General features: G+C 33.0%; 1 protein-coding gene across 1 annotated transcript in view; it reads left to right on the top strand.

Annotated features, from left to right (window-relative positions):
• LOC150083296 (mitochondrial amidoxime reducing component 2-like) overlaps positions 1 to 16038 on the top strand; it is a 143369-nt gene that overhangs the window by 49453 nt on the left and 77878 nt on the right. Inside the window, exons 4-5 of the mRNA XM_090377958.1 lie at positions 2947 to 3115; positions 10348 to 10488. Coding sequence (XP_090234084.1) covers positions 2947 to 3115; positions 10348 to 10488 — 310 coding nt within the window. The remainder of the gene's footprint in view (positions 1 to 2946; positions 3116 to 10347; positions 10489 to 16038) is intronic.

Raw genomic sequence — 16038 nt, 5'->3', positions numbered from 1 at the left:
TTTTAAACAAATGGTCAATTAGCCATTTGGAGAGGTATCTGTTTGAAAATAGAGCAATACCAGGGCAACTTGCAGTAAAGAGAAGTTTGTTCTGCTGTGAGAATTAAGACCATTGCATTATTTAGGCATTTTAAATCCTGCTGCTAACAAAAACAGATTAAAGGACAAGACAGTTTTTCAGGCAGAAATGTCACTCTTTTTTGCATGGATAGAAAATGAAAAGACAAGTGGTCATTGGTGTGGATTGCTTTTTTAATATTTCCAGATTATAAAATGTTGTTGTTTTTTTTTATGTTCTGGATTTTACAGAGTTTACTATGTACACTATTGGCAGATGGGAATCTCCACTGTCATGAAGCTGTTGAGAACCTCCCTTCTTGCTATTGGGGCTCTTGATCAAAGGCACAATTTGACATTATCTGTCTGGACATCACTGCTGCCTTTGATTCAGTTACTTTTCCCAGACTCATATCCCCTCTTAACAAATTCTATGTTATTTCAGGTGACCCCCCCCCCCCCAATTTATTAGAGCTTCACTCATTGAACAGGTCACTTTCCTTCCAACTCTGCCAGATGTGTATAACAGATCTATTTCTACTGAAATTTCATAGGGAGGAACCCTTTTTGGCCTTACTTTTCTCCTCATTAATTTCCCTCTACTTGGAGTTTAGCTTGTCTCCTCTGCAGGTGATCAGAAAGTCTGGTCCATTTCTAAGACACATGAGGAGGCTACTACTGACAACCATTTACTCGATCATTACCTTGCAATTGCGAAAACTTATTTCTTGTCTTTTGATCTATCTATAAATCCATAAAAATCAAGCCATCTTACTATCTCCAAAAAGAAGCTCCCTTTCTAATTTCCTCCAAATATTTCTGGCCAAACAATTCTAAAGGGTATTCCTGTGCATAAAGACTTGGGAATCTACTTTGAGGAGAAATTCCTATTTAGTACTTATTTCCAAACTCTCAAAATATGGTATATATTAATAATTCGGCTGTTATCCAAGAATTTAACAAAGAAATTGTTTACTCTTCTATTCTGCGTGGTTCCGAAGTTTGGTCTGGTACTACCCATTCCAATCTGAAGAACCTTCTAGCAGTAGAGTATCAGCTCCTGAAATGAGCTAACCTTAAATCTGGTTTTGTTTACACAGTATCTAGAACTTAATTGTTCCAAAACTCGGATTTTCCTGACTTTACAAGTTCTCATCAGCCTAAAACCTCTATCTTTCACCAAACTGTATAACGAGCCTTAGCCTAATATGTGGCATCCATAGGTATTAATTATGTAGTTCTTGCAACAATCATTAATTTTAATAAATTCACACGTGGATTGCATTGATAATGTTTTTTCTACAATTAACAATTTAATATTTATATATATTGAGGCATAACAGCTAGCCCTGCTGGAGTGAGGGTCTTTATATAAGGCTTCATAGAAAAATTACTTCTTTAAGTAATTCAACCAACTATAAGACTGTGCTAGATCTATGAGAAAAATTGCTGAACCAAATCTTAGTCGTATTCTATTTATACATCATTCTTAGAAAATAGTACAATGTATAGTACAGTCTCATACTCTTGTATGGCATTGTTAGAACATTTTTCTTAAATTTTGGTAAATATGGCATTGTTAGAACGTTTTTTAAATCAGTATTAGAAGGTGATTATCAGAAAGAGAGAGGTCATTTACCCCACTTAATTTTTGTGCTTTGAATAAACACAAAAATTAAATAAGATAAATGAAAGATTTTCGCTACTTTCATATTTAAATTTCTATATAATGTCAATGTTTATACTTCCATTAACATACATACATTTTATGTGTTATTTTCTTTTTCTTTTTATTTACACTATTGTATAAAAATCTTTATTGTCAAAAATAAATAAGAATAGTGGTATTATGTGGATCATGCCTACATAAATTAGGCATTATCCACACAATAACACAGCATGGTGGATGAAAACACAAAAGTGTTTTTTTTTTTTGTGCACACACACACACACACACACACACACACACACACACACACACACACACACACACACACACACACTAACGTAAATTACCCATTGCTGTTGTACTGAAACATAGTAGTTTTTTGCTTCACTTAAAGAGAAAGACGACCACAGGTTTAAATTTATATCAAAAGTAATGTCAAGAATAAATTTAAAATATTCTAAACCTATAAGAAAAATAGTTGAATACATACTACAGTTTCATGCTCTCAAATTTTTTTAGCAAAAAGAGTGATGAATGAAGATGAGGGAAATCTCTCATGGCATAGGAATAAACCATTGAACAAAGTTCCAAATTATTACTAAGACAGTTTTTCTTTGCCAGATGACAAATTAATGGTGAAATTTATTAGCTGAAACTTCCATAAATTAAAGGGAAATTAAACCTCCAATATTAAAGGGAAAGAAAATTTATATTATAGGTTGGTTTTATCTGTGGATAGGGATGTGTATATGATTGGTTTTAACTCGTTATTATACTGTATGTTAACATGGGGATCATTTTGATGAATTTTGTGTTTTTCCACAAATATGACTCGCATGCTTTTGAAGGTAATTTTTTGTCACAGTCTCTCTCTCTCTCTCTCTCTCTCTTTTAACAAATTCTATTAAGTGTTGAATAATCAAAATGACCCTCAAAGTAGCAATATCTTGTATGCAATTTCATTCAACTGCCAATAGGTCATTTCTTGAGCATGTATTAATTCTTCAATGATATTATTCTTGTTTTTATATTTTTATTACTTAAAATTATTTAATTCTAAGTGCAAGATGTTATCACTTGTTATCCATCGTGCTATCTCTCAAGGGTTAAGTAGCAGTTCTATAATGTAATGATATTTACTGAAAGTGACATCAAAAAATATCTTAACTGAAAATGCAACTTTGATTTTAAAATCAATGATATTAAAATTTATCTTCTAGAGTGTGGGGAGATCCTATAACAGTTTTAGACTGTGGTGATGTGGCAGCTTTATGGTTTCAGAAGTACCTTGGAAGAACTGATGTTCGTTTTGCAGCTTATGTGAATGAGCTTCCACCTCGAAATGCTTCCAAGAAATGTGCTCCAGAACACAATTTTAAAAAATACATTGTAAATATCATTTTTATATTGATTAAAAGACCAATGATTTAAAACACAGCAAAACAAAATAATCTGATTGTATCATTCTAGTCATTTCTGTAGTAGAGGTGAAAATGTGAATTTAGCACTTTTTGGTTACTGCTTTATTTTTAATGTTAATCAGTATAATAGCTGATTGAAATATAAAATAGTATACAGTAATCAGTCTAAAGTTTAATTAAATTTAGCTCAGAATTTTCCATTTACTTATGTATTCATTTTATACAACTTTTTATTATCTAGGTAACCTTCTTTGAAGATTCCCATTTTTATACAGTGTTTAACAATTTTATTGCACTTTCTAGGATTTGACACTTATAAATGAGTGCAACCCTTATTTAAAGATGTAACTATTTGTCAAAAGTTAGGGAAAAAATGCATATTTCCCCCTTAAATATTGATACTTAAGTTTCAACACTTATTTTATCTCATCTTGCATTTTAACTCTATCGCCAAGTTATCAGATGGAGAATAGCAGTTCAGCCTTCATATGAACAGTGAGCCAAAGGGAATTACATGTGTTGTGAACAGCTATGATTATAATTTGAATAACCAATTAAGCCAAAGTTATAATCCTGTAATAATGCAAAATGTTTTGTAAAAAACATTCTTTAAAAATTTTCAAGAATTGTTCATGGACTTGATCTACCTATAAACTTCTTACTGTAATTTTGAATTTTTGCACGCTGAATGATTTTATCATCTCTAAATTGATTTTATGACTGTAATTTTTTTTAAAAATTTTAAGCAGAATTAATAAAAGTTACTGAATATTTTTCATTCCATATGTAATATATAAGCAGAAATATATGCATATGCACAAATTTGAAATTTCACACACTTAACCATTATCTCTATTAGAAAGTGGAAGAGGCTATTAGTTTTGTTTTATATTTTATAGCTGTAACTTTTTTTTCTCTTTCTGTAAAATTTATATATTTTTTTTAAATGCAGTAGGCATTTAAAAAAATATGATCAATGATTATTATAATCATTAATATTATTATAATAATCATTGGTTAATATGATCAGTGATTATTATAATTGGCTGTTTTATATAATCAAATTTCACAAAACCAATTCAGATCATTAAAATGCACTACACTTACATCATTTGTTAAAATCATACTTTTGGTTAGAAGAATCAATTTTGAATGCCTTTATGATATTTTTCTTTTTTTAGATCATAAATTTGAACAACCTAAAAACAAAATAAATCAATTTGCAGTTTCCAGCTTCTTGGGCTTTTTTGTTAGAACAAGCTTTTATAAATGGTAGTAAACACGATCTTACTGCATTTGTGAGAATTCTGATACCTGAAATTTTGTAGGTTTTTACAATATTATAGTGAAATGTGTTCCCTTTCTATGAAATCTTCAGTCATATACAGTACCAAAACCATAAAGAAATTTTTACAATCTTCTTTAAAACTTTTTACCATTTGGTATCTCACTTTCTCATGGTGGCTTAGTTGCAATTCGTGTGTCTGCCATGTTTTTTGTTATTGATTGACTTATCTATTTTACTGTTTAGGAATTTGCATCTCAAAAAAATGTTAGTGAATAGAAAGACAGTGGATTCAAACATAAAAGATAAGTTATGACTTATAAAAGACATACAACAAATTAAACTTAAGCATTGTGTCTCAAAGAGAAGTTGAGGGCTGATGACCCTCCTATGTGTGTGTCCTGTGGCACAATTTTATCGATCAGACACCTTTTAATTGAATGTCCAGATTTTAGCAATATCCGTTTTACCGCTTTTAACCATCTGACTGAGCCGTATACACTCAGTCAGATTTTATCTGACAATGACAATGTGTCTGCTGTTTTTAGCTTTTTTAAATCAATAAAGGTTTTTACACATATTTAAAATTTATTCGTTATTGTTATTTCTTTTATTGATAAGCTTTTATTATATATCTGGACATGGTGACCTAATTACTTAGGTCACTGAAAGAATAAATTTTTAAATTTTTATATATTACCTTGTCTTGGCACATTATAGCCTTAGATGCTAATGCGCCAATAAAATCTAAACAAACAAACAAACAAACTCAAAGAGAAGTAGCAGTAAAATTAGGAGTGCCTCAGTCATCTTTATAAAAATTATTAAAATCTCATCACATATTAAACACTTATGTGATTAGTGAAATGAGAAAAGGAAGCATAAAGAGAAAAGCTAAACAATAGTTGAAATTCTGTTCATTCGGTTCAAACAGGCCAGCTTACTTATTACACCAATCATTCATAGCATCCTTCTTCAAAAAGCTAATGATTTTGCTGAAAAACTACATGAAGAGTTTAAGGCAACAGATGGATGCCTGACAAGATGGAAAGAAAGGATAGTATTGTTTACAAAAAATTCGTGAAGAAACAAGATTCTAATGGTTCTGCAGCTGACAACTGGTGAAACGTCTTGCTTTGTTAGAAACTTATAATCCTGAAGTCATTTTTAGCATAGATGAAATAAGGTTGTACTACGGGGCTACCCCTGACCATTACATGATTTTTAAAATACCTCCTCAGAATTTTGCATGCAATATGATGGGTTAACATGCAATACGTTGGAACAATCAAGATCGAGCCATTAGTTATAGGCAAGATTAACTCACCTATATGTTTTGAAGGAGTAAAACTGCTACCTGTTGGCCAGCTCATCCAAAGTTGATTTTCAGAAACATAGAATTAGTTTTCTACATTTGAGTACCACATCACTGATTCAACCTCTCGACCAAGAAATAATAAAAACCTTTAAGACCTTTTACAGACCAGATATGAGGCAACAAATCATCCATCTATTGATGATGGTTTGGGAACATCATCTGATATCTCAAAGCAAATAACTGTTCTGGATGCACTTCATATGACAATGAGTGCCTGGAATGAAGTTTCTAAAACCTGCATTAGCAATTGTCTCAAAAAATCTGGATTTAATTATTCATGGTAGGCAACTAAGTCAGCATACTGACCGTGTAGAAAAGCCAGAAGACATTGGTGAATGGGAGTTCACCAATGCACAGTAATGCAGTACTTTGCATTTGTCAATGTTAAACTTCAACTGCTATTTCTCAGCCCATCAATCCAATTTTCCTAGATCATGTTGCAGTATCTCACCCTGATGACTGTTGTTAACCACCCTGCCAACCTTTGTATCATCTGCATACTTAGATATTAAGCTTGATATATCTTCATCAATATCATTGATAAATATTGAAAACAACACTGGGCCCCAGGAAACTTCACTAATGACATTATCCCACAAAGAACAGTGCCCATTGGTAACCACTCTCTGTCTTCTTCCACTTAACTATCCCTTTATCCATATCAGTAACTTGCTCTTGCTATATTAAATGGAGCAATGTGGCATTTTAATGCCACATTGCTCCATTTAGTACTTCAGTCTTTTATGTGCAACAGTATTAAAAGTCTTCCTGAAATCCAAGTATATGATGTCAAAATTATTTTTTTTGCATCCAGTCTTTGGTCACTGCATTATAGTAACCTATCGGATGGGTTAGACAAGACTGCCTCATGCTGTAATTGCATGCCGGTACAAATGATCTTACATTACTTCTTTCACCAATGAGTTCATTATTTTCCCTGGAACAGACATTAAGCTAACAGGTCTGTAATTATTCATGTTGCCTTTTGATCCCCCTTTATGAATTGGGGGTACATTTTTTGTGTCCATCTTCAGCAATTTCTCCTCCATTTAACTCCTCATTAGAGTGTGATAAACTTCTGGCATCCCCTTTACTAAAATATAACTCATTTGTGAATGTAATATTTCTGTTTTCGTTTTTGAAATCAGGTTAGGAAAAACTTGCACTCTGTTTCATTAGCTTATTCAATGATGTCTAATTTGGGTGGGAAAAAAAAAACCCAGCAAAAAGCAATGGCTTTGATGTGCAAACCAAGAACATATTATTTTTGCACATCTGGTACATTGCCCATTCATTCTTCCAGCCAGCTCATGGCAAAAAAAACCTAATATCCAGTGCTTCAGCTAATAATATTTGGTGTATGGACTGCCTATGTTGATATGAGTGAAAAAAAAATAATGATAATAATAATTTCTGGATTTCTATTAGCCTGATTTTAATGATCTTTGGGAAGGCTTGACAAAATGCTCAAAAATATCAAAATATAGAATTTCATGAAAATCCATGCATTGGGAGTCAAGTTATTGCATGTGGACAGACAGAGAAATAATAATAATTGCAAGATTTCTATTGTTCCAATTTTAATGTAATTTGGATATGTATATGGTAAAGACAATAGGTGCATTACACACATATATGCTAACACATCTAAAAAGCTTAAAAAAGATTAATTTCTATTTCATGCCTCTCATAACACTGATTAAGTGGGTCATATCTTGTTACAGGCATGAAAGTAAGTTTACTTTATAGATTTTAGGGTGCTAAATACAGACATAGTGCTTAAAATGGCAGATTGGCTCTTTTTTTCAAAAAAAGTAGTTTTTATATTTATACAAGGTATTGTTATTTATATGGCAGTCAGATATAGCTACAAACATACCTGTATCAAACATGGGACCTTTTTGCCTTTCGCTTGTATTCAGCCAATGTGGCAGCACTCCATTTGCTTTTGTATCTTTGTTGCATCACTGCGATGTCTTGGTGGAAGCACTCACCATGTTTGTTGCTGATGGTACTACAGTTTGGCAGGAAGAAATCCAGGTGCGAGTGCAACAAAATGCAACTTCAATGACATGTTGCACCTCAGTTTTTTGTAAGAAGTAAAGTAATGAGATCTTCCACAACTGCCTATGGTTGCCAGCTTTAAAATTTTCTAGAAAACCAGTCAAAACATTTTGAAAGGCTTTCCATGCTTATTTCTCACTATCATTAAGGACACATTCAAACTGTTAATCTTTGAAAAGTTGCCTTATTTGTGGACCAATGAAAATGCTTGCCTTAATCTTCTCTGTACTAAGTCTTGGGAATTTCTCTTGCAAGTATGTGAATGTAAGACTGTTCACTTCCAAAGCCTTCACGAAATTTTTCATGAGCCCCAGTTTGATGTGGAGTAGTGCAAGCAAAACTTTATTTGCATCTACCAGAGGTTCAAATGCTACGTTCTTCATTCCAGGTGTTAATGATTTTTATTGAGGACAACTCCTCTTCTCTTAGTGCATATTCTTGTCATGACTACCCTACTCACAGAGAAAGCAACAATAATTAGTGTAACTCTTTTGTAGTTCTAATTAAATGGCGATTACCTTTAAATCACCATATATCTGCCACTCATACTTGTGATAGTGCCCACCTAAGAGGATGTTCTCCTTTTTCGTGGACTGCATATGCAAGAGGTATTGAAGGCAGCATATTTCCAATAACTCAGCCTTAAGCCTAACCTTAAAAGCATCTATAAATAGTCACCATTCTTCAGGAATGTGCCTCATGTTCATTGCTGCTATTAGACTATCAACATACTTACAAACAGCAAGTTCTTCTGTTTGATAGAATTTATCATAGTTTTTATTTCGAGTACGAAATGTTGTCACTTTCACAAAATGAGCTAGAAGATTCCACCGTTGTAGCCTCGATGCCTTGAACTGCCGAAGAATAAGGCAGTTGAAGATCCCTGATGAGGTCATTAAGCTCACTTTCTATGATCTTATGTGGTTCAGAAGGATAAAGGTTTGGACAGAATGGTGGATTCCTTGACATAGATGGCTACTGTGCTTCTTTGTGTATATCAAGTTGATATTCATCAGCATCTTCATCAAAGTGTGCAGAAAAAATCAGTCTTATAATGGTGGTTCAGTAATAGGTGGTACTTCACTGTGAGGCATGGGACAAATTTAAGATGGTATATTTGGGTATGTTACTGTCCACTTATTCTTCATTGTCATCCCTTTTCTAATAGGAAATAACCATACAGAAGTAATGTCTGTGATGTGATTTATTGACTCCCTCCATATCATGGGCACTGTGAAAAGCATAAAACATCCCTTTCAATTCACCCACACATTTAGTTTTGATGAACAGGTAGTGCAGCATATGTGTGGAGCCCAGTTCTTGTCCTGGTTGCCTACTTTACACCCAAAGTACAAGAAGTAGGCCTCTTTTATGGCTCGAGTTAAGGGACGTTTCCTTGAAGCTAATGTGACTTCTCCACATGTGTAACAGAAGTCATCCGGACTGTTCACACAATTACAGGGCATATTAATCTTACACAACACAAATACTGTGCAAAAAGTAGGAATCTCACAGAGAACAACCATTAACTGAGAACAAATCACCCGGTACCTAGCTCTATTCAAGGATTACTGCAACAGAGTTGAAGGCACATTTGAGGCAACAACTTATCACGTGATGCAGTGTGAGGGGACAGTTGGTGATCATGTGATAAAGTGTGGTGGTACTGAAACTGCAATGTTGCCAATCATTTTGCTGAGAGCCATAGTGGATAATGTAGAGTAACTCGCTGATATGAGACCCCAACTGTAATTTGAAAACAAGAGCCAGTCGACAAATTTTTATATGATTTTAATGTTCAGCAGCATAACATTAGCTAAGATTGGGTATTTTTGTTTTCATAACATTTTACTTGTTGACCAGTGTAATCAATCTGATAATATACAAAGTAAATATGTAATATAAGGTAAATGTTTCTCAAGTTTCTGAATAAATGATATAGATATCAAGCTTGACTACTTGGCTAGACATGAGGCCTAGCCAAATAGTCAAGTATGAGAGTAAAAAATATATGTGCTTTGAGTGGCCATGGTTCAAGTCTGTATGACTATGCAAGTTGGAACTTGCGATCTGACAACAGTAAATCACACTGCATTTATTGACTGCAGCAGTGTACAGCCAGTACCTCTTGACTGTACTACACATTTATAATGAAATATCAAAACAATCCCTTGTAATGATGCTACACAAGAGAAATCAGTACCATTACTAGAGTGCTATAGTTTGTCTTTAGCTTAGTGCGTAAAAATATTTTATGGCCCACTATTTACTATTTAATCTTCCTGATATTTTATATTATGTCTCTAATTTGAAATGATTGGATAATAGCATAAAATTAACTAAAATTTCAGCTGAGATTTTAAGAACACTGTTAAAGAGCATGTTGCATATAAATTAGACAGTCTTTATCTTAACTTGCATTCACACCATTATAATGATGAATTGTTTCACCATAAAAATCTGTTTACTACAGATGGCTCTTCAGGATGATGCTAGTTTTCACATAGTGAGTCAAGCTTCTGTAGACTATCTCAATACTAAGCTGAGAGATCCTGTCAGTTATCGTAATTTTCGACCCAACCTTTTAGTGGAAGGATGTGGGCCTTTTGAAGAGGTAATATTTTTTTCTAATACTGATTAAGATTTTTTTAGAAAAATTAAAATACAGATTTTTGTTATGTTTTCAAAAAAAAAGCACTAAAAGATAATATTTATATCAGATATGAATTATGTAATTATGTAAATAAATAGATATTTATTTTTCTCATGTTGTATAGTTATGATAATTATTAAATCTTCAGACACAGCTTCAGACTAAGACCACTTCACTGCATATAGAATGGCTGTGCTAATTGTCATACATTTCAGTCCCTCTCTGGAAGTTCTCTATAATAAGAATTAAATAAACTACTGACCAGTGGCAACTCGTGACTCTGACATTTGGGGGTGCTGCGTCTTAAAGTTACATTAAATTGCCTTGTTTATAAGACATGTAGACATAAACAGTAATAATAATAAGCAAGTTACAAATACTACAAAACATTAACTAGACATTTACCATTAAAGACTTGAACTTTTATTTAAAAACAAAATCCATTCTTCGAATTTTATTTGTTGAAAATAGATTAATAACTTTTTCATTCAAGTTTTGTGCACTGTTGACCAAGCTTTTGTCTATTGAAAGCATTTCTTGAACATTTAGCCTTTCCTGATTCATAGTGCTCTTTAAAAACATTTTATTCTTTTATTTGGGCTCTGAAGTCGGAATGGTCAAAAGAACTTTTGAGTTTTGTAAGTTCACCAAGAACTTCAGCTAAATTATTTTCTGAGATCAATTTCAGCAACTCAGTTAATTTGCAATAATTGTGTAGATCATGTCTGCTATAGAAAACTTGTAATTCCATAAGAAGTTTTTCTCTTTGAATCATGGGATATGCCTCAGTAGTCTCACGTACCTCTTCCATGGGCATTTTCATATGAAAAATAACAAACTTCTCCTTGTTAAACAATTTATCAGCAATTAATTGCTTTGTAAAAGAATCACTCTCACCTATGTCAACACTTATATAGTCACATACTTCTTTCGCTTCAATCATGAGTGTTTTTGAAGGATTTTCACAGTACATTGAATTCCTGATTTTTAGAATGGCATTCTTAAAGTTTCCTATATATTCATGTATTTTAACTGCCTGAATTTCTGGAGATTGCATTTGATTTTAAATAACTTCCACTTGATGCATTATCTGATGGAAAATTTCTAACCAGAACTCAAATTTTTCCATTACTCATGATGTGCAAAATTCCAGTTGCTTCTGAAATTGTCTTATCTGCATTGCTGTCTCTTGTGGTTCCTCCATGCACTTTTTTAAGGATTCAGAATTTTCATAAATGCTGTTCACAGTGTGTATATTGAAGTTCCATCTTGTAGGGGAAGGTCGGGCAACACGACTGTCCATATGCTTTCTTAGAACAGAGAGATGCTGTGGTGATCTCGAAAAAAATGTTGGTATACATGAGGTTCAAAAAGAATATTCTTGAATCTAATCTCGGGTACTACTTGCTGCATTTCTCATCATCAGATTTAGTTGGTGTGCATAGCAGTGAATAAAATGTGCATTTTTGTACACTTCTTTTATTTCAGCCTGAACTTCCCATTTCTTTCCTTTCATCACACTTGCACCATCAGATGTCTGAGCAACCAGTTATTGATTATTTCCTTCGAGGATTGTGTCTAACTGATTTAGAATGCACTTTGATATTTCATCTGCCATTTGGTTTTCCGGAGTGAAAAACCCCAAAAACGCTCAAAAATGTCTCCATTCAGTCCATATCTCAGAACAATTACCATAAAATAAATAAAATCATATTGAAAATGCATTAAATTTAATATCTCTCTCTCTCTCTCTCTCTCTCTCTCTCTCTCTCTCTCTCTCTCTCTCTAGATATATATATATATATATATACGTATATATTTTATGGTATGAGAAAGTGTGAAGAAGATATTTTGTTTAATCCTATTGAATCTACGGTATACACAAGAAGTGAATTCAACTGAATGGATAAGAAATGTAGTGATATATGGTAGGATGAAGTGACCAAGTAAGATATGAAAGAGACAGATAGTTGGCAAAAAATTAAAATAAGATATGAAAAAGAGACAGATAGATAGCAAAAAATTAAAATAACATATGAAAAAGTGACCGTTTTTTTTTTCCCGATTTCTAATGCTAGAAACCACTAGTGAACCCATATATAAATATACTGGCATGCCGCCATCTTGGTCGTTTTCAATCTTACATGGTAATGGTAAGATCCTTTCTTCTTGCCTATTCCTGCATTTCGATATCATTACTTTAGTTTTTCAATTTATTTGCTTGCTTCTGTAAGGTCATCCATGATCTGTATGCCCTACTAATAATAATTATAATTACATTTATTGGCACAATTTATTAGACCTTATTCTAGCAGCAAAATTTCAAATTTCGTGCTTAACATGTGTCTACATCACACATGCACCACAGCATACAGAGCATGTTGGCAACAGAAGCAAATACATTGCCATCTTTCTCATAATTTCAGTGGATGACCTCTGATGAAGACAGTGAAATTGTGAAAAACACTACAATGTAGTCTTATTTTTGCCACTTTTCCTATCTTTTAATTTTTTGCCAACCATCTGTCTCTTTTTCATATCTTACTTGGTCACTTCATCCTACCATTTATCACTCCATTTCGTCGAATTCTCTTCTTGTGTATACCATAGATTCAATAGGATTAAACAAAATACTTTCTTCATACCATAAATATATATACATTATGGCTGTAGGGTACGTCTGCTTATGCAGTGTCCCTGATCCATAATTAATGTTATCTTCCTTTTCACTACAATTATGCTCCACCCCCTACTCTTATTTATTTTCTTAATACTATTTTATATATATATATATATATACAGCCAGGCCTCGCATAACGCGAGTTCGATTAACGCGATTTTCAGTTAACGCTATTTGAAAAATTATACCACTTTCACTTTACATGATGTAAATTTCCAGTTAACACGATCTGTTTTTTTTTTATCCGATGGTTGAAAAAGATTTGAATCGTGCGTTAAGCTTACCGCGAGTCGTACAGTCAATAAACAAACCTTTGCCTGCTGCCTGCCTCGGTGTGTTCCATCAACCATTGGAAGAAGACATGTTACTTGTTTGTCTCCTGCTAATAAAGTCAATGCACACTTGCATAAAAATTCAAATTTTTAAATGAGCCAGATGAAAATGTTACCGCGAAGGAGATAACGGTAAAAGAATTAGATGAAATCTTTTGTATCGCATAGAACCTCAAACAAAAGGTTTGAGGTTCTCTGTGGTATTTATTTCGCCAGGGCCCAGAGAAGATTGTTGTCGGCTATCGGAAATTGATTGATGAAAAGAGAAAGCCAACACTGTTCAAATATTTCTGCAACAGTCATATTTTTCATTGTGTATTTTATGTCAGAGGTTCCCAAAATTTCTCGGTTCACGGCGCCCTTAGTGTCTCAGTAATTTTTCAAGGCACACCCAGACCAAAAGAAATACCTAACCATTCCGTTTAGTAGTTAGGTCCAAACAACTTAATAAGAAATGCTGAAACTGTGAACTACCTCGAGCTAGTGGTTCGCGTGGTGTCCAACTGATGTCGAGTATCACTGTGTTTCCCTTGAAAATTTAAAATATTCCGCGGCACACAGTTTGGGAACAGCTGTTTTATGCAATAAACATTTAATTCCATAATTATTTTCATTATCTTTTACATTGTATACAGTTAAAAAATTATTTTTAAAATTCTTTATGGACATTCCAGAAGGTCAAGGACCAGTTATAATTTTTCCTATTGATTATTATATTTGATTAATGCGTTTGCGCGATGTGCTCGCAGGACGAATTAATTGTGTTAATCGAGGCCAGCCTGTGTGTATATATATATATATATATATATATCTCCATGTTAGGCGAAGAATTATTTATAAATTTTATAAATTTTAAAATCATAGATAACTTAAGATTATTAATAATATCAGAACAGATTAATGCCATCTATGTGAAAGATTATACATTACATCGGTCTGTATTAATTTGATATGTTCTAGATAAATTAAAAGGTTGATATAGTAGAATTTGGTAGTGTAAAAACATCGTATTAGAAATGAGGTAACAAGCTGGGTAAGTTAAGGTGCAGTCTGAGAATGACCTGTAAGTCAAAACAGCCCAAGTAACGTGCAAAGGCCAAGCCCGGCACTGTGGCAAAACCTAGAAGTACATTATATGTACAATATAAGGTGAAAGTAAAGCATAATGAGATAAAAGTAGTAATAGCCTAAAATGTAATGAACTAAAAAACATAAATTGAAATATAATAGGGCAAAATTATAAAATGTGTTAATTATGGACTAGTAGATATATTAAAAGGGACTTTATCGAGGTCTAACCCTCTCAATATATCGGCCCATAATTAACGCAGCTATCTGTTTCTGTTGTCAACAGCCTGCATAACAAGGTCCGAATAAATGTAGCATAGTATAATAATATTAATAATAATATAGTACCAATGTATGTAAGGTAATTTAGAAGTATTATAATATAAGGGCCAAAAGCTGATGATAAGCAAATTTAGATTAGTAGTTTACGGGCTGGATGACTATTAGCCTGACAGATAGCTTAGTAGTATAAAGAATACAATAGAGCAAGAGTTCCATCCACTGTTGTTTATATATTTTTTTATCTATATATTGTCTATGTTGAATAGGCAGCATAGGTTAAAGGAAGGAGAACGGAAATAGGATAAAGAATAGCAATAGTGCCTCAATCCCCCTCGAATTGCTCTAATAGTTCATGAGGTATGAAAACATAGGGTTATATAGTATATAGCTAAAAGTATAGAAAAAGGAAGAATACAAAAAATGTACGTGGGAAGAAACCAGGAGCGTAACTTCCCGTCCCTTAAAGAAAGGGATCCTGGTTTATGGTTATAAATATCACATCGTATAAGATGTGGGAGATATATTGTAACTGAAAATAGGAAGCTGAAGATATAGTAAGGAATTAGCATAATATAGATAGAAAGGACCAAATGGTTGATATATATATGACAAACTCCTAGTGAAAAAAAAAAAATATACATGTAAGTATGCTTACTACCGGTGAACGTGAAGTTAGAAAGACCAAGAAGTGGTGCAAGTGTATTATTTATCCGATGCTGGTAGATGTAAGCACCCCCAGGTTTGGGAGTTAGTGAAATAAAATCAGAAACAAAAACAAAAAACAGTAGTGCCCTCGGGATTCTAGGTGGAAGAACTGGCAAATTATATATATAATTTACTTGTAATAGGCAGTGGTGTAAATGAAGAATGGTAGATGGTTCTCTGATGTAGAATAGAGCATATAGCAAATGGGAATATAAAGCAATATAAAGAAATTTATTCCTACACATGGAGCAAATATAGGTATTACTTTTTCAATAAGTGTAAGCTATATGTGGCTTACTCCATGGGTAGTGCCTACTATCTACATATATACAAGCCCTGTGAAGGTGAACAAGTCAGTGATATCGAACACTCGGTATAAGTCTATCTTGTTGCTAGAACTTTATCTGTAATAAAGTATGGGTTATGGTTATTGTTATGTTTTTT

Source organism: Mastigoproctus giganteus, chromosome 7, assembly GCF_048544385.1.
Source record: "Mastigoproctus giganteus isolate SK-2022 chromosome 7, ASM4854438v1, whole genome shotgun sequence".
Lineage (NCBI taxonomy): Eukaryota > Metazoa > Arthropoda > Arachnida > Uropygi > Thelyphonidae > Mastigoproctus > Mastigoproctus giganteus.
This window is presented reverse-complemented; position numbering and strand designations above follow the sequence as displayed.